Genomic DNA, 22,972 nt, shown 5'->3' with positions numbered 1-22,972 from the left:
CTGAGATCTGGACATGATCGGACAGGTTGTCCTGAGGCTGCGCCCACTGGAACTTCAGGTCCCACTGCAGAGCCCGCATATGCCAACTGGCATGTGACACCAGCAGGATGCAGGAGGCCATCAGGCCTAGAAGCCGGAGGGTCATCCTGACTGAAACCCGGGACAAAGGCTGAAAGATCGGAATCATAGCCTGAATATCCCGGACTCGCTGCTCGGGAGGATAAACCCGAAACAGCGTCAAATCCAGAACCGCTCCGATGAAGGGGAGCTTCAGAGAGGGACTCAGGTGCGACTTTAGCACATTGATGGAGAACCCCAGCCAATGCAGGAGGTCGGCCGTAGTCTGAAGGTGGTTGACGACTGCCTGGGGCGAGCCCGCCTTCAACAACCAGTGGTCGAGGTAAGGGAAGACTGACACCCCTGACCTGCAGAGGTGAGCTGCGACCACCGCCATCACCTTCGTCAACACCCGAGGTGCGCTGGTAAGGCCGAAGGGGAGCACGGCAAACTGAAAATGCTCCTAGCCTACCGTGAACCGCAGGTAACGCCGGTGGGCCGGCAGGACAGGGATGTGAAAATATGTGTCCTGCAAGTCCAACGCTACCATCCAGTCTCCAGGGTCAAGGACAGCCAGGACCTGAGCCAGAGTCAGCATTTTGAACTCCTTCCGGAGGAAGCGATTGACGTTCCAGAGGTTCAAGATGGGGCGCAGGCCCTCTTTGTCCTTCTTGGGGACCAGAAAGTAGTGGGAATAACAACCACTCCCTACTTCCGGCCCAGGAACGAACTCGATGGCCCCCTTGGCCAAGAGGGCCGTGACTTCCTGCTGGAGAAGTACCAAGTGATCCCCCGACATGCGGTGGCACCGAGGTGGCATGGCTGGAGGGAGGACTGAAAGGGAAGGGAGTAACCCCTGCCGATGATCTGCAACACCCACTTGTCCGAGGTGATATTGCGCCAGTGGGGGAGGTGGTGGCAGACCCTGCCACCCACCGGCGTGGGGTGCTCCACAAAGCTCGGATTAGGAAGGTTTGGAGGTAGAAGCAGCAGGGGCGGAGGTCGACTGACCCCCACGCTGATTCCCAGACCCGCCCCCGCGGAAGCCAGGGCCGCGCTGAGGCTGCATAGGCTTGCTGAATGAACGCGCCTGGGCGCCTCTGCTGTGGCCACGAAAGGAGCGAAAACCAGGAGTGGCCGGGCTCTTTGCGGAAAGACTCAAGGACTTGGCAGTGGCTCGTGAGTCCTTAAAACGCTCCAGTGCACTGTCGGTCTTATCGCCAAACAGGCGAGTGCCATCAAAGGGCATGTCCATGAGCGAGCTTTGGACATCGGGCGAGAACCCGGTAGATCGCAACCAGGCGTGGCGACGAAGCGCCACAGTCGTAGAAATCGCCCTACCCAGTGAGTTCACGGTGTCCAAACCACACCGAATGGCGAACTTAGCCGCATCCTTACCCTCTGCAACAGCTTGAGACAGCACAGCGTGGGTCTCCTCAGGACACTAAGGCAACACCTGTGCAACAGTACCCCACACGGCGTGGGAATAGCGGCCCAATAACCAGACGGTGTTCACTGACCGTAGCCCCAAGCTGGCCAAAGAGAACAACCGCTTACCGAACTGCTCCAGCTTCTTAGAGTTCTTATCCGTCGGAGCCGTGGGAAAGGCACTCTGTGACATCGAGGCTTGGATGACCAGGCTCTCAGGAGACATCGAGGTCACCGGCATCCTGCAAGTCGTCCACCCAGTCCTGCTCGGAGTCACACTGATGGGCAAGAGGGTCCTCGGACCCCTCCCAGTCATCCTCCACCTCTGGCGCATGGGGAACAGACTGCGGCAGCAGAGCTGGAGAAGGAACATACGGCGTTGGGAACGGCGCCGTCCGGGGTCGAGCCGGCGCCGCGTCCCAATGCGGGTCCCAGGTAGGAACAAAATGGTCCTGGAACGGGGCAAGGGTGGGACAAACGGCACCCATTGTGGCGAACTTGCTTCTTCGACTTCTTTTTGTGTCGTCTCTTACCCGAATCCGAGGGCGAAGACTTGGAGCCCGAGGAGCGACGACTGCGGCCCCGCGAACGTTCCTGGGAACGGTTCCTGGACCTGGAACGGCGCTGGAACGAGTGCCGGACCTCCAGCAGCTTCCTGCACCGCTCCCTCAATGTCTTTGGGGCCATGGCCCGAGAGTCCCGGCAGGACCGGGAGTCGTGGTCGATCTCCAGGCAGTAGAGGCAAACATTGTGGGAGTCTGCCACCGACATATTGCGGCGGCAGGCCCCACAAGACTTAAACCCAGGCATCCCTACGTGCACCAAGGAGAAAAGGAGACAAAAGTCTCAAAAGGGTAGTCAAAAAGTGACTAAGGTACGTGCTCTAACCGGATCTGCACTTGCTGGCGCAGAAAAACAAAAAACTGACGTTAGCGCGCTTGGGTGGCGCCTAAGTAGTCTCCATGACGTCATCTCGGCGCATACGACGCCAGCGACGGACGTGGAGCCGCACGACGCCACCTACTCACGCGCAGGGGTACTGCTCGCAAAACTTTCCGGATCCAGTCTGACGCCTGGAAATATTCTAAGGTAAGGAATCCATCACTAACTTGTCTCTTTCAGATATTATGTTTAACATTTCAAACGATAAGGCTAACTCTACAATTTCTGTTCTTTATTTTAACATTTTAAATATGGTTGTTTTTTTCTACATACAAACATAATTTTTTATTTGACCTTTTTAGGTATTTAGGTGCCGTGTATAGTATCCGTATTACAAATAAAAGAAGAAACAGTGTATTAGGACTACCTTTAAAATTATGCCATTGGTTGTGCTGTATTTAACATCCAACATAAATTGCCATTACTTTCTTTAAAAAATATAAAACTTACTTTAAATATTTGTTTTCCAAATATACATATATATGATTTTGTAAATTGAAAAATTAAAGTTTTAATTTAACTTGGTTTACGGTTGGGAGTTGAAGTGTAACCTGCTGAACCTTCTGATGCGGCCTCTTGCTGTGAAGTGGATTCTATTACTTGATCCAGTGCAGATAGTGATGCTTCACTGCTCCCCCCCTTGGTGCTGCCGACTTTGGCGTCCTTTTAGCAATTGTTCTGTTTTCCTTGCCCTTAGGTCATACCAGTGCTCTGCTCCACTCTCCTGTTGGTGCCCCTCCCAGCTTTACTTCTTTTCTGAATATGCCTCCAAATAATTTTTTAGTGGTCACTTGAATTATGAGTGAGGTCTTTTTAAATAATTTACCATTTCAGATACTCAATCTTCCTCAAGTTTTTTGTTACCAAGTTTTCTATTCATGTTCCTCACAACTTCCTCCTATGGCCGCTAGCCTGACATTATTTTGCTGGTCAAAAGTTCAATAGAAGGCATGGAAATGTGTGCTTCTCTCCCATGCTCTAAACGAATTATTCAGCGGCATTTCCTAGTCAAGGATGTCATCATTTGCCACCACTGCAACATTTGCATTATGCAATTAAAGATTTGCAATTTTGTAATCCATATCAAATTGAAAATCGGTATTAAGCGACAGTAATTATTAAGATATTACTATCTGTCGGTGATCTCAGTACATAGTAGTGTGTGATTTAGAAATTGCTATATCTTAACTATCCCAATTTTGAAATATAAATGTATTTCGTACTACAAGCCCCCTAGTCTCCTTCTGCTGAAGAACAATGATGTAACAGTTAGATCACATGCAATACCTTGAGAGTATCTGGTATTTGAGAATTTCTGGAAGGCGAACAGTGAAAGGTTTCAGCTATTGTTTCCAGTCCTATAAACATGTCCCACACAGAATGGGGATCCACGTCAAGGTTCTGGGCCAGACCTGTAGTTCTCAGAACCACAGGCTCATGCGGTCTGTTCCACCCACACCATGAATTTTCCATCTAAATCAGGTACTTCAAGTGTGCCGGAAGGGGTTCTAAAATACTTTCAAAACCACTACTAACTTCTGACATTATTTCTCATCTGAAGGTGCTGGTAAAACACTACATATTACACACTTCTAATTATGTTAAGTACTATGCTTTAACTCTACAGTCTATTCTCATAGTGGACAGCTCTACTCTATGCTTTAACTCTACAGTCTATTCTCCTAGTGGACAGCTCTACTCTATGCTTTAACTCTACAGTCTATTCTCATAGTGGACAGCTCTACTCTATGCTTTAACTCTACAGTCTATTCTCATAGTGGACAGCTAAATCACTTTTTCGCACAGTTATTGAAAGTGGTTAATTTGTAAAATAAGAAGTGCTGGGGCTCTCCTAAGGAGGCAGCTCCAACAGGAGAAATGTGCTTGTGCGAACTGCCTCCTGACTAGAGCCCCAGCACTTATTATTCCGTAGAGGACTTGTCCTAATGGCAGGAGCTGCTGATTTTGGAGCTGGGGAACGGGGTTTGAGTCTCGAGGTGGCTCAATATCCTGTGATTCAGTGGAAAATCACGTGCCTTCCAAAGGAGATTGTGTACTTAACTGGTAAGATAAGCACTGGTGCTAAGAATTAGGTGCCGGTGCTGACCACCTGCTCAAATTAACCACTTGTTATTTATCTACGATCTGAGTAACCGTTTTAAGGTCCTGCACAACACATCTAGATGAACCTTGTAGGAAACTTCTCCTATGAACTAGCAACTATTTACATTTCTAGTAAATCACACTTTCGGTGACCTCAGTGTACACATTCTGTATTACACTAATAAATGTTTGCATAGTTTCCGATTATTGGCCTAGCCTAAATTTGCAGAGTAGGCCACATTTCCCACACTTAGGCACTCATGGGACTGAACTCTTGGAAGTGTTCGAAGGCAATGGTAACTCACAAATATGTTGCAAGTAAATGCACATCTTTCTTAGCTTTGCCTTGCAAGCCACTCAACACAAAGTGCACCTGCATATAATGCTCACAAAAGTTATGCTTTTCAGGTAAAAAAAAACATCCTGGGTATAACTTTGTGACCTTTGTATATTTTTCATAGTTTTGAATGAAGTTCAAGTGAAAAATACTTGGAACTTCACACAGGGAACCGCACAAAAAATCACACCAACACGAATAACACTCTATTTTCCTTGTAAATTATACATGGATTGGCCTTGTATTCATATCCATGGAAAATAAGTAGCTGAGCTTGTACCTTGAGAATTGAGTAATTCTCTTTGGGCTACATGCATCAAAATGTAAATTGCGAATACTTAATTGCGAATTCCTGTGAATCGCAATTAGGTATTAGCAATTTACAATGCATGAAACGCAAAGAGTTTTGGATTGCAATTCCTAGGGGGAAGCAAATCGCTCTACCTCATTAAAATTAATGAGGTAGATCGCAATTAGCGACCCCCTAGGAATCGCAAAAGTCACGGGGATGGTGGCCTGCTGAGGTCAGCAGACCACCATGTCGGTGATTGCTTTTAAGTAAAGCAATCTATTTTTTTTTGTAAAGCAGCCCGTTTTCCCTTACAAAAAGTCTGTCCGTGGGACCACTGCCTGCTCTTAAAAATGCTTTTACAACCATTCACAAATGGGAAGGGGTCCCCTCTGGGACCCCTTCCCATTTGTGAATAGGTTACCACCTACTTGAAGTAGGTGGGAATATGCTAATGTTTTGCGACCGCATTTACGGTCACAAAACATTCATAAATACCGTTAGGATTCGGTATTTGGAAGGGACGCCCTAAACACGCCCCTTCCAAATACCGAATCGCAAACCCATTTTACGATTCGGTAACAGGTTACCAAATCGCAAATTGGGGTTTCCTGTATCTGGTAATACAACAGAACATGCAAGACAGCATATTTAAAAAACACTGAACACAGGTCCATTATACAAATTGTGAGAAGTTGGCCTGGTATATGCTGTCTACTAGTCACTCAGGTGTAAGAGGGCTAACGCAGCTATAAGTTTAGTTGATTCAAGAGCTTACATCCAAACACGCGTCTAAAAGGTTTTTTATTTATTATGGTATTTTTAGTGAATGGTCCTGAAGAGAACCCCCAGCTAATGACCAATTGGGTTCGAAACGCGTTGACCTTCCACTTGTTGTTTGATCTTCTGCTTGTTTGTTTGTAAAACAAGCGTGTTTAATACTAAGATATTTTCTGCCTGTTGTATTGAATGGTGAAAATAACGTCCTTTAATTGGTACAGTGCAGGAATTTCTTTGTTTAATAATCTCACACTGTTTTGTTGGGTTTCTCTTTGAATGTTTAACCCTATTGAAAACGTTTAAACAAAAAATTCTGCTAGAGTGTATATATATGTTTTGTTGTCTTGTGTCTTTCATGCAAGTTTTTTTCTATGTCGACGATTATTTATGTACTCACTTAAAGTCATTTATTGTTGGCTCCAAAGTCATTTTTCATGGTTCATTGTTGAAAATTATGCAATTATTTGTTATACAAAAAATGAATGTTTGATAAGAGATAAAAAAATTCAAATACATTGTTTTGAATTATTTCTGAGAAGGGTGACAGTAATTTGTTTCCTGTCGTTTATATGAAGTTAATTGTAGAATAAGGATCAGTACAGGCAATTTCTTTGTTGTTTTGCTTAGCAACTCGGCCTTGCTGATCAGAGCCAGATCCAGTCTTGTTAGACACTAGTTATAGTGGGCACCTTTACCAGTCCCAACAACCCTTATTGATGAATAGGTTTAAAGACAACCTTTATTGAAAGCTATCCTAGTGGTAGCTATGGAGAGCAGCCTTCAGGCTAAGTCTTGAAGGAGTGTAAAGCAGCTTGGTTTACCAGATTATAACCTCTTGAATTAATAAATGAAAGGAGAACCACACACAGGATATATAAAATATATGCATTTATTTCTAAACACTCACTACTAATCTCTTAATGAGATTAGAGTCCAAGATACACAATAATACAGTTCTAAAACGACAGTAAATAGCACAATATACAATGGGTCCCAGGGGGAGACCAAACCATATATTAAGAAAGTTGTATAAGAACCACGACTTGACTAGACACAGTGCCTAGAGCACTTAGAATCGCTGGGACCCCAAGGAACCACCCAAGGTAGTGACACAGGAGACCCACGGGGGACGTGTGCAGTGTGAGAACACAGCCGCGAGCCCGTATTATTCTATGGGAATGTCGCGGTCGGAAATTTAAAGGTTTAGGACACTTAGGAGAGGACTTTAAGCAAACCCCTTTAGACTTAGGGGGTTCTAGGGCCAACACCCACGGGAGCAACGGAGTACTCGAGTTACCTCACCCAGGGAAGCCGGGTGCATAGGTGTCAAATGGTGTCGGGAATCGTCGTTGATTTCAATGGCGACCTGCTGCAAAGTGCTGCTGCCGGGACGAAGAAAAGTGTCCGGTGTAATCCAAGCCTGGATCAAAGATCAGAAGAACCTGAAAGCAGAGGGAACAGAGTATGGGTCACTTGCCAGTGACCAAGGGCACGAAAGACGAATGCCCACCGATGTCGGGTGCTTCAGGTGCGAAGAGATGAAGCTTGACTCTGCAGCCATGAGGATCAGGAGGCGTCGACGACGACCAGGAGCTGGATTCAAGCTGTCCCACGAAGGATGTCGAATGCTGCGGTGTCGGAGCACGAACTGAACCCAACAAGCCTTGGCAACAGCAACCCACGCAGGAAGAGAAAAGATGCTTTGGTGCGGACCAGCAAGGTCCTAGGGACCCCCCAAGCGATGGAGAGTCAGGGCACGTCTGGAGCAACCAGGTAAGCCCAATCAGAGTTAGAGTTGCCTTCACAGGGACCCACCAGTCGACGGACCAGGGATCGCGAAGGGACCTCGAGAGGAATCACACAATACCAGCCCACGGGACACTCGGTGAATGTAGGCCAGTAATCATCAGTGGAAACACTGCTCGGGGTGTGGACTACAAGCAGCCCAAAGCACAGCCTCAAGAAGCATATGCACTTGCAAATGTGCACTGTGAGACCGGCCTCACGGCGTGGCCCTCTCCATCATCCAGCCAACCTGCAACCACCCTCAAGACACGACATCCCCGACTCCGGCCGCCCCAGCCACCCCCGATCCGCGGGCCGGCCAGAGGCCTGACCAACTCACCACCCTACCACGCATGTCCAACCAAGGAAGCGGGAGCCCTCAACACAGACCCAGAGGCGCCAGCCCAGTCACACCTCGGGTCGCCTTCCCCGGGAGGACTCAATCGGCCACCAGGCCCCTGGGGAGCAGGCGCCTCTCCTACCGAGCGTCTGGGGTCCCTCCCAGACCCACCTGAAAAGACCAAAGAAGTGAGCGGCAGGAAATCCCGCCGAACCCCCTCCGTCACCCCAGTCCCCCCTCTGCGAGCACTCCGGACTTCAAAGAACCAGCGGAGTATAACAAGGGGTGCCGGAGAAACAAAGACAGAGAAGACCTGGAACCATCTGAGCCTGCAGACGCTGTCGCGGCTCCTGAACGCTGAAGTCACCTGGGCCTGCTGAGTGACTCGCGGCCCCCAGCTATTAAATCATCTGAGCCCTGCTGACGGAATCGCGGCTCCTGAACTCCGACCACCTGTGCCTGCTGAGAGACTCGCGGCGCTCCCCTTGAGGACGACTCGGGAAGAGATCGCCCAGAGACACGACACCCTCCGGCTCGAGGATTGTGAGCTTCCGCAGGGTATTTCGCAGAGACACTATCTTGAAAGACTGTCCCGCTACCCCCATTCCCCACGACTGACTTGTGGTACGTTGTGCCACTGCTGTACTATTTGCCTTTTGGGTCATAAAGATCCCTTGAAATCATCGATAAAAGAACTTATCGTCCTACAAAGAATACGTGTGGTGTCCCTCTGTTCACAGTGCAGTTCAGGGTGTGCGCGCCTGGTTCGGCTTACTTGGGAGAGGTGGGTCAAAGGGGTGGGCAAGACGTGTATCGAACCCCCTTCCGGCGAACGCCTTTCCAACATTTGGTGACAGCGGTGGGATCCCTGGATCCGAAGACCGCCCAGGGCCACAGATTCATCCTTGTCCTGGTGGACCATGCCACCCGCTACCCCGAGGCCATTCCCCTCCGCACCGTGACGGCTCCCGTGGTGGGCCGGGCTCTCATGGGGATCTTCTCCCGTGTCGGATTTCCCCGCGAGGTTGTGAGTGATCGCGGCACGAACTTTATATCCCGCTACATGAAGTCCCTGTGGCAGCAGTGCGGAGTCACGTATAAGTTCACGACCCCCTACCACCCCCAGGGCAACGGCCTGGTGGAACGCTTCAACCGAACTCTGAAGGGAATGATCCTGGGCCTCGAAGAGCCCCTGCGCCGGAAATGGGACGTCCTCCTCCCTTGCCTCCTATTCGCGTACCGGGAGGTTCCCCAAAAGTCTCTGGGGTTCAGCCCCTTCGAACTGCTGTACGGACATCCCGTTCGAGGGCCCCTGAGCCTGGTCAAAGAGGGCTGGGAGACAAGCCCCCGGGGGACACCCCCGGATGTGTTCCGCTACATCCTGGCGCTCCGCAACCAGACGAGGAAGTTTAGAGAACTTGCAGAGGCTAACCTCGAGGCCAGCCAAGAAGAAATGAAGCGCTGGTATGACCAGAACGCAACCCTGGTCGAGTTCCAGCCGGGCCAGCAGGTTTGGGTCATGGCTCCGGTGAATCCCTGCGCCCTACCAGACAAATGGACTGGTCCATTCAAGGTGGTCGAACGGAAGAGCCAGGTCACGTATCTGGTCGACGTACAGTCCCCACGGAACCCCCTCCGGGTCCTCCACGTAAACCGTCTCAAGCCCCACTTCGTAAGGACAGAATTGAGTTTGCTACTGGCCACCGATGAGGGGGCAGAAGAAGACACTGAACCCCTGCCCGACCTCCTGTGCACGAAAGAACTGGACGGTTCCGTGGAGGGTGTGAAACTGTCGGCCACCCTCACTCCCCAGCAGGCCGACGACTGCCGCCAGCTGCTCGGACAATTCGCAGACCTCTTCTCCCTCATTCCAAGGGTGACCGACTGGTGTGTCCACGACGTGGACACCGGCGACTGCCCGCCTGTGAGACACCGAGCCTACCGGGTGCCTGACCGGGTCCGCACCTGCATCAAGACCGAGGTACAGAAAATGCTCAACCTAGGGGTCATCGAGCCCTCCGACAGCCCCTGGGCCAGCCCGGTGGTTCTGGTCCCGAAGGCGGCCTCCCCAGGGGTCGCCCCCGAACTAAGATTCTGTGTAGACTATCGGGGGCTCAACGCGGTCACCCGTGCAGACGCTCACCCTATTCCCCGAGCCGACGAGCTCATCGACCGCCTGGGGGCCGCCCAGTTCCTCAGCACTTTCGACCTGACCTGCGGGTACTGGCAGATCGCTCTCACGGAAGGGGCGAAAGAGCGCTCTGCCTTCTCCACGCCAGATGGCCACTACCGCTTCAGGGTCATGCCGTTCGGAATGAAAAACGCCCCAGCCACGTTCCAGCGGTTGGTGAACAAGGTCCTGGCCGGACTCGAGGAGTTCAGCGCAGCGTACCTTGACGACATCGCCGTATTCAGCTCTCAATGGCACGAGCCTCTCCAGCCCCTCCGACAAGTACTAATGGCCCTGCGCCAAGCAGGCCTGACAGTGAAAGCTAGCAAATGCCAGCTCGGACAAGGCTCCGTGGTCTACCTGGGGCATCAGGTGGGCAGCGGCCAGGTCGCCCCTCTCCAGCCGAAGATCGATGCCATCAAGTCCTGGGAGCCCCCCACCACGCAGACAGAGGTTCGGGCCTTCCTGGGCCTTACGGGGTACTACCGGAGGTTCATTAAAAATTATGGTAGTATCGCAGGGCCCCTCAAGAATTGACCTCCAAAAAGCTTCCGCAGAAGGTGCAGTGGACCCCCCAGTGCCAGCAGGCGTTCGACGCCTTGAAAACCGCCATGTGCACCGCTCCCGTACTCAAGGCCCCCGACTACTCCCAAGAGTTCGTGGTCCAGACCGACGCATCCGAACATGGCATCGGGGCCGTGCTCTCGCAGTTCGACGACAAGGGCATTGATCAGCCCATAGCTTTCATCAGCCGAAGGCTGCTGCCGAGAGAGCAGCGTTGGAGTACTATAGAGCGAGAGGCCTTTGCCGTAGTCTGGGCCCTCAAGAAACTGCGGCCCTACTTGTTCGGAACCCATTTTCGAGTACAGACGGACCACCGGCCCTTGCAATGGCTAATGCGGATGAGGGGGGAGAACCCCAAGCTACTACGATGGTCCATCTCCCTCCAAGGGATGGATTTCACTGTCGAACATCGCCCCGGGACGGATCATGCCAACGCCGACGGCCTGTCCCGGTTCTTCCGCTTCGGCGAGGAGAACCCCCCAGTGGATGGGTAGTTCTCCACGCCTTTCAGCTGGGGGGGACGCGTGTGAGACCGGCCTCACGGCGTGGCCCTCTCCATCATCCAGCCAACCTGCAACCACCCTCAAGACACGACATCCCCGACTCCGGCCGCCCCAGCCACCCCCGATCCGCGGGCCGGCCAGAGGCCTGACCAACTCACCACCCTACCACGCATGTCCAACCAAGGAAGCGGGAGCCCTCAACACAGACCCAGAAGCGCCAGCCCAGTCACACCTCGGGTCGCCTTCCCCGGGAGGACTCAATCGGCCACCAGGCCCCTGGGGAGCAGGCGCCTCTCCTACCGAGCGTCTGGGGTCCCTCCCAGACCCACCTGAAAAGACCAAAGAAGTGAGCGGCAGGAAATCCCGCCGAACCCCCTCCGTCACCCCAGTCCCCCCTCTGCGAGCACTCCGGACTTCAAAGAACCAGCGGAGTATAACAAGGGGTGCCGGAGAAACAAAGACAGAGAAGACCTGGAACCATCTGAGCCTGCAGACGCTGTCGCGGCTCCTGAACGCTGAAGTCACCTGGGCCTGCTGAGTGACTCGCGGCCTCTTGCTATTGAACCATCTGAGCCCTGCGGACGAGGTCGCGGCTCCCGAACACTGAACCACCTAGGCCTGCTGAGTGACTCGCGGCCCCCAGCTATTAAATCATCTGAGCCCTGCTGACGGAATCGCGGCTCCTGAACTCCGACCACCTGTGCCTGCTGAGAGACTCGCGGCGCTCCCCTTGAGGACGACTCGGGAAGAGATCGCCCAGAGACACGACACCCTCCGGCTCGAGGATTGTGAGCTTCCACAGGGTATTTCGCAGAGACACTATCTTGAAAGACTGTCCCGCTACCCCCATTCCCCACGACTGACTTGTGGTACGTTGTGCCACTGCTGTACTATTTGCCTTTTGGGTCATAAAGATCCCTTGAAATCATCGATAAAAGAACTTATCGTCCTACAAAGAATACGTGTGGTGTCCCTCTGTTCACAGTGCAGTTCAGGGTGTGCGCGCCTGGTTCGGCTTACTTGGGAGAGGTGGGTCAAAGGGGTGGGCAAGACGTGTATCGAACCCCCTTCCGGCGAACGCCTTTCCAACATGCACGGTGTCCAGGGGTTCCGGTTCCATGCTCCCCACGAGGGGTACGGGTCTCAGCTTTGCTGGGAGCTCGGGTCAGCCTCTGGGATGTCTGGGAACCCTCCTCCTGTGTTGCAAATTCTTCGGAGTCCGGCGGGAGCTTCGGAGATGCAAACCAGTCAGATGCGTCTTAGGTGCCTGCCTGGCAGGGGCATAACTCCTTCACTCCAAGGGAGATTCTTCAGTCATCTAGCGCCTTGTAGATCGTCGAAGTTCAGGATTATGTATCAGAGTTTCGTACAGGTAAATCTAAAGTCCTGTAGCCAGGGGTTCCTATCTTATACCCAAGGAAGGGGTGGGACAAACTCTAGGGACCCACCAATGGGAGGGTCAGGAAAGAGGTAGCTACACCCATTTCATTTGTCCAGTTTCACACCAGGGCAGGGGCTGGTAGCCTCTTCAACCGGTTGGAGCTGGACTATGCACAGGGACACCAAATGTGCCCCCAGTGCAGACTTCAAAGCACTCTTGGAGTGCACCCACCCAGCCCCAATACACTAAAGCCTGTCTGGAAGGTGGTCACACCGCCCTGTGACAGGAAACCTATTGTCCAGGCCTCCCCTGACTGAGTTTCATTCAGCAGCAGGAGGTCAGACTCGTGTCTGTGGCTGGCAGCATCCATTTTGTGATGCCAGGGCTCTGTTAGCTGGTACCAGGTATACTGGTGCGGTCATGGTTCTCCCTCTAGAAGGGTGGGATCATACTCCCACACCAGTTACTGATGTTGGGGTATGACTTCAAGGTGTTTGACACCAAACACGACATGTTTCCATGTAGCCATTCCAAAGTTAGCATTTACCGTTTGGTTATAATGCACTTAAAAGTATATGGTTTGGCTGCATCATAAACAACCCCGGGATAAATGTTCCGAAGGCTGCAGAGGGGCTCTGCTCATGCATGGGCACCCTCTCACATAAAACCCAGCACCCTGCCTTCAGGATTGGTGCCATAGGGGTGACTGATAGGTTTATATGTGCAGTGATATGGAGAGATATAGTGAATCTATCTCTCAGTAAGGGGTGCATGCACCAGCCTACACAGGCTGCTGTAGCAGTCCTGTTGTGTCATTTTGGGAGGCTTCCCAGGGGTGGCATAATACATGCTGCAGCCCCTGGTAGGCCTCTGGGGTACCTATGCCCTGGGTACATAGTATACCATATACTAGGGACTTATAAGGGTACCCCAGAATCCAATCTGGAGTGTACCTAAAGTACAGATAATCAATTTAAGGGGAAAGCAGATAGTGTGGCTGGGTTCCTGCTATTCAGGACCCCAGCCTAAATCGAAAACCAGCAAAACACCAGAACAAAAGTGGCGGCAACCATTTAGTCAGATTCCACCTTCCTACACAAATTATTTGTGTATCTCTGACCTCCACATTATTCAGTCCCCCCATAAAAACATTTCTAATTGGCCCTATCCCAACAGAATACAATAAACAGACCTCTGGTACAATCATGAACACAACACAGCACCAAAGCCAAAGAATTAGCTATCTGGTGCAACCTCAACAATACAGAACCTTACAAATCTACGAAGCAAAAACTCTCGGAGGAACTTAGTTTATAAACATCACATTCACATGTGTGCAATACTGGACTCAAGTCATATAATCAGTTAAAGAGGTCTTCAAATAAAACAGTCTCCTTGGGTTCAATAATGAACAACTGTGCACTCCAGCTGGACAAAATAAAATGTATGGTCAATAGGCTAAAATATCCACACTAATAATGCATTACAAAGATCCCTGAAGGGACCAGAAGAACCTGATTTGACCCAGTATTTAATATAAAGCAGTACCATACAATGCATTGAAAAGACAGATGTTCTCTAACCAACTGATCACCTTGCATCCTGTCAATGAGAATCTCAGTACAGTAGAAAGACACCCAGGCCATGAAAGCACCAGAGGAGTATGCACATGGCTAGATATATGCTATACAAATGCTGGTAAAATAACATACAGCATACACTGGATTCATCACATAGAATTTCATGGTAAATGGTCATAACAGAAAACTTTGGAGAAAATCATCAGCTCTAGCCATTGCTGAAGCTTTATTTTGTTAAGTAGTTTGTTTACAACAATGAGGGTGTTCATAAGTCAGTTCCTGAGTTGTAGAAGTTTATTCACTGAGCTTAAGGTTGCAAGCTGCATGGGAATCTGAAATCAATAGTTGAGTAATGCGTAATGTTTCCTATGGGGTCTTCTACGCTTGATTTGTGAGACATTTCCTTACCATTAATACAATATGCAGAAAACCACATTTCCAGTAAATCAAATTATTTTGTTATACGTCTACAAAGGTTTGCTCATGCCTCAACTCTTCCACTGCCTTCACACCTTGTGAACTGCCTGGAGGAATGGGCTGTTTATGAGGGCATCATAGTATATAAAGAACAAAGGATGGAAGAGAACATGTTCTACTTACCCACTGTGAGATCCATATTATGTCTCTCCCCTAGTGCCCTCAATCTGTACAGACAGCCACTCTGGTAATAGTACTGGAGGAACTGAACAAAACCTGTGGGGAATCAGAAAACCAAAGTGGAAAAGCCTGTTTAATCCAGCTACAGAGGTGGTTATAGTCAATATTGGGTGCTTGTATGAGCTTGGTGAGCATGCTGATAGCTTAAATCTTTGTACCTATGGCATATCTCCCAACACAGCAATTAGTAAAGATCCGGACATCAGCACTGCGGAGAATGGGGTGGTTTCCACAAGTTCCAACACAAAAAATATGGTCCGAACACAACCTGGCAACCTTTCGCCCTTCTGAACCACTTAAAGAGGTTACACAGAAAAAGCTATCTTCTTAACCACTTAAGGTTCCCTCTCACCCCCATGAAGACAGGAAACACATTTCCATGTTTAAACCCCACCTTAGTAATTCAGGATTCTACTCAGCCTCCTAAAAACAAAGAATGTTCCTGCACAAACTTCCTTCTTTTCACTAATTATGAACATGCAGGCTTAAACTGCTCTTAACCCGCTCAAAGCTAAGACTTGCGGAGATCATGCCCAGAGCATAAAGTAATAAAAATGCATGCAAAAACTCCTACATCAACCACTTCAAAGTACTCCTTTTCAAAGACACTGTGATGAATCTACATGCCTATTGTCTATTGTTACCCACACATACTGTATCCCCTGGTAAACAGCACACAATGAAAGTACATACTTACACTCTTCCTCATATCCCTCACAGCTAAAATTCAAGGTGATGAGCAAGACGGGCACCCACCCAATGTCAAGAAAGCAAACAATGAATGTGCATGCATACATTCAATTCCTCTCTATTCAATGTTCTCTCCCAGAGGCACTGCAGACTACGACTATTAGCCTTCTATAAATCACTCAATGGTATCTGCCTGGACAGACAGTAAAACATGTAATGGTGTGTATGAACTTTTCATAACCAGTCAAGGCCACCTCTACAATAACCCAGTCCTCTCCAGTAATCCACTGAACAATCAATACACAGGTCTGAACTCTTTTAACCACTGATGATGACTCCCCGTCTAAGAAAGACTAAACAAATGGATGCGCCTTCCTCCAGCAGCAAATGACAAGTTCACCATTCTCCATGAATCAACGTGAAGTACCTATACCCAATGCGTTTCGGGCCACTGCCCTTCATCGGGGGATAACTTTCACCAGTCGGATAAACCGAAACTCGTCCGTCTGTTGCTGTTGGAATTACAATTACATTTGTCCTATGGTTTTGCATCCTGCGCCTGGGATACCCAACGAGGTTCCAGCTTCCTGTTGCATGAACATCAACACGCGCACGGACGGAGGGCGATACCGGGGTCACACACCAAACTATTGCCATTGAGCATTTAAACATTGATTGAAATTTAGGGTGAAAGATTGAGATGCATACTGCCATTTCTTGAGGTTTATACATTAGTGTAATTTGCAAAAAGATGGAGCTAAACTTCAAGACAGTAGGAATCTATTTACATTTGTCAATCTAGCTTCTGCCTACAGGACTTTCTGCTTATTTATTTACTGTGTGTATGCAAAAATGGCTTACTTTGGTACATAGAAAAGGAGAGGTACTGGTTTCGAAAGATCTGGTACATTAAACCGTCTGGCCTGAAAGAGGGAATACAATATATAGGATTAATGCAAATCAAAACTTCTAAACTTTCCCATTCTCCAGCATCTACTCTGGTATTTACATCATTGTTTCTAATAAAAGATACTTACTTTTGAGACTCTGTCTCGTTGATGGTATTCGCAAGCACATGTTTATGGACAACATTATAGCTTGTTTTCTGCATTTTTCGATCTACTGCACATGGAAAAGTACTATTGCATCCCGCCGCTTTGACAATATACCTGCCCATACCAATATCACCAGATGTGCTATCAAATATATTTTCAGCTTTCCATGCTTTTCTGAAAAAGATGCACTATTTTGTACCTTAAAAAAGTCAAGAGGCTGAAACATGCCAAACTGCAGTGCTAATGAGCAGACCCATGGAGGTCTTTGTTGACCTTCTAAATTAGAAGAAAACCTTTCAAGCAATGATGGTCTGTGGGAGCATTCTTTCTTCTTTGCTTGCTGCCCTTGTCCCCTTAGCCCCAGCTCTTACAAGTTTGTTCCACCTTCTATGGATCACAACAGAGCTAAAACGATTTACCCAAGTAAATAGCCACTTTGATCAGCTCCCAAAATACAGCCAGTCATAGCCTATAAAGATTTGGCTTTGCCATAACCCAATACCAAATTAACATGAGATTGCATGGCTATCAATGGACTTTCTAATGTGGCAAATCAAATGTCGATAGGAAGAAAAACAGTTTAAGAAGTTTTCTATTAGGTCCTAATCGACTTCTTGAGAAAACTGACCAGAGTAGATCTGCTCTCTGTCTTACAGGCGTTCAGAATCTGCATGAACCATAAATAATGCCCATGTGCTGATAAATTAGGAAGGGTACAGCCTCAGAGATCTGACTGAAGAATAACGGCCCATCTACGAACCCAACAATTAATATATTTTGTTTTGTTGCCAGTAACACTGTCACACTTTCTTACACCAAACATTTTAGGTAACCCCACCTATGCAACTGTTCTTAGTTGTACAACTTGTGCTTTGGGAGCTTTACGATGACGACACAAAACTCTTCTAAAACCTTGTACTCATAGTTTATTAGTAGAAAACAAAAAATACCCAACTTGTAAGATCTTTTCTCTTTGTTAAAATGGCAATATCAAATATACACTTTAATTTAATTCAATTAATTTCTTAAATTCCTCATCCCCATATGATTGTTCCCAATGAGATCCTGTTGAAAGTGGAATGAATCGACAGACTGTAGAGACTCACCAGGTCAGCATGACACCAGACAAGAAGGTGGAAATGTAGTGATTCAGGACCCACCAGCCCTTGATTCTGAAAAAGAAGACACAATCAGAAAATCCAAGACCATAATTCTAGTCTGCATAAGAATCAGGGTATGTCATTGTTTTACGCAAACTCAACCTGTTGGGGCACTCTACCGAATTCAATGTAACTTAATTTCTGGTAAGACACAGGACTCCAAAAGGTGAAATTGTTTTGGGATGACCTGATTCTTTGAATTTGTTAACCAGACAAAAGTATCATGCCTGTTATGGATTACAACTAAAAATGAGAATATAGAACTATTGGTGTTTTGCTTCAAATGCTTATATACTCAGAAATCAGACATCTAGCTCCAGCAAACTCGTGTTACACAAGCCTATTAGCTGGATATTAAAAAGACATCTACACCAACATTCTGTTTTATCAGGAAATAGCCTAGCACCTTTTTCAGGTTGTATTTTCACACCAGAAAAAGGACATCTGGTGAATACAGAAGCCAAAGCCCTCCCCTGTGTATATCCACTCTCAGCACCTTCTGTGAGGCAATGAAAGGAACATACAAGTAACAGACTGAGGCCATGGCTGAGATTACACAAGCAGTTTAAAGAACAGATGTTTGAAAACTGCCTATCGTTGACTTTGCAAGAAATGCTTTTTATACTGCACACACACTCTTTCATTCCACCATAGAAGGGCCAATGAGTGGGTAACACCTCTTGACATGCTGGGGTATGCACACTCATACTTGTAGTGAGCAAAGTAAAGTTACGCACCCCAAAATGCAAAGTTCTGTTGGGTTGGCTTAAAGGATTGGTGACTGTCATCTATAGTGCTTTGATGTGGTCAGCTACCCACGCAGACCAAATAAAGAGACAAGTCAAAGAGATTAGTCTCCGCTACCAGGACCAACTCAATGTCTTGGGAAAAAAAATCAATTAGCGCCCTCATAGGTTTTAATGAATTGTTGACACACTGACTGGTATCTAGTTGAATAGCAAAATAAATATTTTGTACACTCAAAAATCAAAATATTTATTTTAATGGGGTTTACCCGATGTGGCTCTTTGAGATTTCTTCAAAATAACATTTTGTGTAAGATTCCAGGTAGTGAAGCAAACAAAAGTAGTAGTTTTTAGAAGGTAAAAAACATCAGATGAGAGAAGTAGAATGCTAGAAATCAAATTATTTAAACAGGTTACCATCGCTAGTGCCAATCGTGCCTTTTATGTCAAAAACTGTGAAAACCTACAACTTTCTATTAACTTCACAACTGCCCAATTAAGGAAACAGTAAGCACATTTGTGTGGGTAGAGGCTGCACAATGCATTTAGCCTGAAAGAGTTTCAATGTCAAGCGGTTGACATCAGTGTAGGCTGTGGGGGATCGTGCTTATTCAGAATGTAGCTGTGAGGTGACTGGAACTGTATGGCTAAATGCTGTGCAGACCCCATACTAGAAATCTGGAGGAGACCGAATACTATCCGCGATGGTGCAACGCAAAGACTCTAACTTTCAGGTTGGGAGAATTCTAATGAGGAAGAAAGTTGTGCTTTCCTGGAACAGAGATATTTTTCTGTTTGCCATTATCCAGATCATTACAATTAAAAAGAAAACAATAAAGGAATCAGAAATATAATGTGTTATGCAGCTGATTTAGGACTCCTCTATTGTAACTCCAGGCAACACTAAATGTTTTCAGGCCTATGAGTCCATGTGCAGTTCCCATGTTTGGCATCAGCTGGTACATACACTATGAAGAATTTCATAAAGGATGTGGAAACCGCCTTTCTGTAGATTATTGTATCTATGCCTCTCAAAGCAATAAAGTCATCCCCAAGTGGTTTTATCAAATTTATTGCAGCGATTAATGTTTCACTAATGGCTTTTATGTGTTGATGACTAAATTCCTATGTATATTTTGATTTTAACGTAGATAATATTATAGCCGTGCTGTTTTAGTTTCATCTCTCTTATTGCTACCACTGGGCCTGAGCCTTCCCGTGACTAAGAAGGCTTATGAATTCTGTTTGAAGGTGGGGAGACGCTTAGAGGAAGAAATGCAAACCACATAAATGTGATACTTCAAAATATACAGATTTACATATTTTCTGAAATAATTCACACACTAAATTTCTTTTTTTACGACAGCATTTAGATGTTTATTAATTACTAGTGAAAACTTGACTTGAGAAGGGATCCCTCACACCAGAGGTGCTGCCCTGAATCTCAGCCAATGCCATTCTCAGCAAAGCTTCTGGTTGTTACAGCTGTACTAATGGCTGCTCCCTCTACCCTAGATAGGCAGAATGAAGATGCAAAACAACAACCTCAGCCTTAGTAAAGGCAGCAAACTACCAAGAATGTCAACGCTGAAGCGCTTTCCAGGACCTGTTGTGGAGCTTTCCAGGTCAAACATCAGACACGTTGAGTTTCCATACACTGAGACATGCATCTTACCTGGAACCGTTGTTGATAAGAATACTCTCCCGGATGGTAAGAGTGCAGTAGTACCAGACCAGGAGGAAGTTGAAGAGCGCATCAGTCACCCTGTGAGGAAGAGGGCAGCACATTAGTTGAAAGAAAAAATATATAAGGAAATGGCAGCTGCTTTATTACTAGATCTCTGGAGCTACGCAAACAGTAACAAGGAGCAGGCAAAAATGATGGGGGGGTGTGGGTCAAGCGATTGTCTAACTATTTTACTATAAACTGAAAAACTATAGACTGAGAAGTTGTGCTGATATCGGTTTACAATGTACGTTTGAAAAAGATAAAACATATATTAGAAAGGGGAACAACCCATAGGGTCACAGTGGGGTAGCACCCTTATAAACACTATCATTTCACCAGTCGCATTTTAAATATACATTGCCAGGTTGTGTTTGTTGTGACCACCCCATTGTAAGTTGACGGTCGGACCGCCATTGCACCATTGCACTATTGCAACCACCAGGGATCTCGGTGGCACGGCAGTCTAGAGGCTGCAATATGTCTGGCTGGACCACGTCGGTCCCGCCAAACATATTATGAGTTCTCTCTCGGCCACAGTTTTCATGGTGGGTCCTCCTCCTTGAAAACTGTGGTGGAGAGGAAACAAAAGGGGTCCTACCGGGCCCCCTGTTGGCAGTGGGGTGCATGCGAGGGGCACATGTTGTGTCCCCCTGTGTGCATGCACTCCAGTAACTGCACCAGTCCATGCCGTGCAGGTACTGCTTTTGGCGTTCCCATTATGGTGCCTGCTGTGGGAACGTCAAAGAACTGCCCGTCAGTGACTAAAAAAGTCATAATTGTGTGGGCGGTGCGCACACGGCTTTGGCGGTGCGGAAGCGGGCAGTTGTCCTGCTCCCACATGGCCAAACTCGTTATCAGTTGAATAGTTATTCTGCATCTCTAGCAGAATGTGATAAGATCATGTTTTATTATTTAACGGCGCCCGTGTTGGAGGCGGCGAGAGACACTCCATACCGGAGTTATCATGAATGCTGCAGAGAGCTGTAAATGAGATCCAGACCCACAGGTCCGACATTCATCATAAGTGTAGGGTCTTCCCCAACCTGGGCACCGGTCAATGGCTACACCACACACGGAGCTTAGTATTGAATGTCTTTATTTGTCTGCGTGTAACTGCGAACTCAATATTCTAAAACAAGCTTTCAGTGTGTTCTGCTCTGACACCTATGGCAGAGCTCTACAGAGCCAAGCCAATAGGAGCCAAAAGGGTTCAGTCATAAAACTAGCAAGACACTACATCTCCCCCTTGTTAAATATATTTTTTTATATCATACACACACACACACAATGACATCTCTTCAATCAACCTGCTTTACACTTTAATTATTCGACCTGATCTGGTTACTGACAGCTGGTAGCTGTCATCTTCAGTGTCAGAGACTTTCAAACACGGAGAAGAGGTAGCAGCAGTCACTAAGTTTCCAGGTCAAGTCTTTTCTTCACCATTTCCATCAGAAGACCGATTAATCAAATGCAGAAAGTGAGAGTCTCTGGTAACAGACTTTCCAGGATGCTGGTCAGTCACCACGTGTCCCTTGGTGAACACCATGTGGAAAGGTTCAGCATCATATGGAGCATCAGATTTCCTTCTTCGCATTTGTCATGTGATCTCTAGATCGCCTCTTTTAAACTGGATGTTGTTTACATGTTGCCTCTAATCTGCATAGGCTCCTCCCTGAGCCACTTCACCAAGTGCAGCAGTACAATGACTCTAATGATTTGGTAACTTAATTATTTCTTCTTTTGTAACTGTCAAGTTGCACATTCTGACACATGTATGATCCCTGCCCTGCAGCGCTTCTGTTCACAGTGTTGTTGGTAAGTTATGATTATCAGCGGCTGCGCTCTGTAAACCTGGTTGAATCCGCCTTCAGTATTAACACTCTGTAGAATGTACAAGATCTGATTCCACAAATTCCTTGTGAATAGGAGTAGTCATGTTTAAGGTTACCGACAGCATCTACAACTCTGGGGGTTTAGGAAATTAGATGTGGGACTGTGAGCTAGCCGAACCAACATTTACTAATAATATGAGTGGACTCAGTCTCTATATTGTGAAGTTTTGTTGACCTAATACAGAGTCCTACTAAATTCGTAGGAACCATAGAACATATCACCATCAATGTTCTAGGTTTGTACCTATTTATTGGGTCTTTTGTATAGTTTCTGTAGCGTGCCCAAATCTCCTATATTGCCTTTGTACGGAGAAGGCCGTGGTGATAAGGGTTTATCCTCCTCAGTTTAATAGAACACACCTATTTATTTCTGCGGGTTGATCAAGCTTGGTCTTTTAAAAGAATAGTCCACTATCATTTTTCCTTTCTTTGAATTCCATTTATTAATATGGCGACTCAAGCTTTGGTTATTGCTATTACCTGCAGACAAGCACTAAATAATAATTTCACTAGATATGGGTTCGTCCATGGCAGTGGAGACGCTACCTTTGTGGTTGAGGCTCACAAAGCGTATAAATGCAAAACGTTTTATTCCTGGGTTACTGTTTCTGCAGTCGATGTTAACTCACTAAAATTTCACAGATATGATGAGGCCGCTGTTCCAGCAGTATATAGACCTTATGAGTACTTAGAAGTTCCATTAACTTACCAGGAACGTCACAATTGGTTCCAAGGCGCCATCCCACATACACTTCAAAATGTAAGACTGGGCCCTCTCACT

The 22,972-nt window shown here is 47.4% G+C and overlaps 1 protein-coding gene across 1 annotated transcript in view; it reads right to left on the bottom strand.

Moving 5' to 3' along the window:
- The window catches only part of TMEM120A (transmembrane protein 120A), a 148,324-nt gene that overhangs the window by 15,284 nt on the left and 110,068 nt on the right, over window positions 1–22,972 (bottom strand). The window contains exons 6-9 of the mRNA XM_085649615.1: window positions 20,243–20,332; window positions 17,768–17,833; window positions 16,468–16,529; window positions 14,860–14,952 (exon numbers count right to left, since the gene is read on the bottom strand). Of these exons, the coding sequence (XP_085505741.1) occupies window positions 14,860–14,952; window positions 16,468–16,529; window positions 17,768–17,833; window positions 20,243–20,332 (311 nt within the window). The remainder of the gene's footprint in view (window positions 1–14,859; window positions 14,953–16,467; window positions 16,530–17,767; window positions 17,834–20,242; window positions 20,333–22,972) is intronic.

This window comes from Triturus cristatus, chromosome 3_2 (genome assembly GCF_964204655.1).
Source record: "Triturus cristatus chromosome 3_2, aTriCri1.1, whole genome shotgun sequence".
Classification (NCBI taxonomy): domain Eukaryota; kingdom Metazoa; phylum Chordata; class Amphibia; order Caudata; family Salamandridae; genus Triturus; species Triturus cristatus.
Note: the sequence above shows the minus strand (reverse complement) of the source record. Positions and strands in the feature narration are given on the sequence as shown.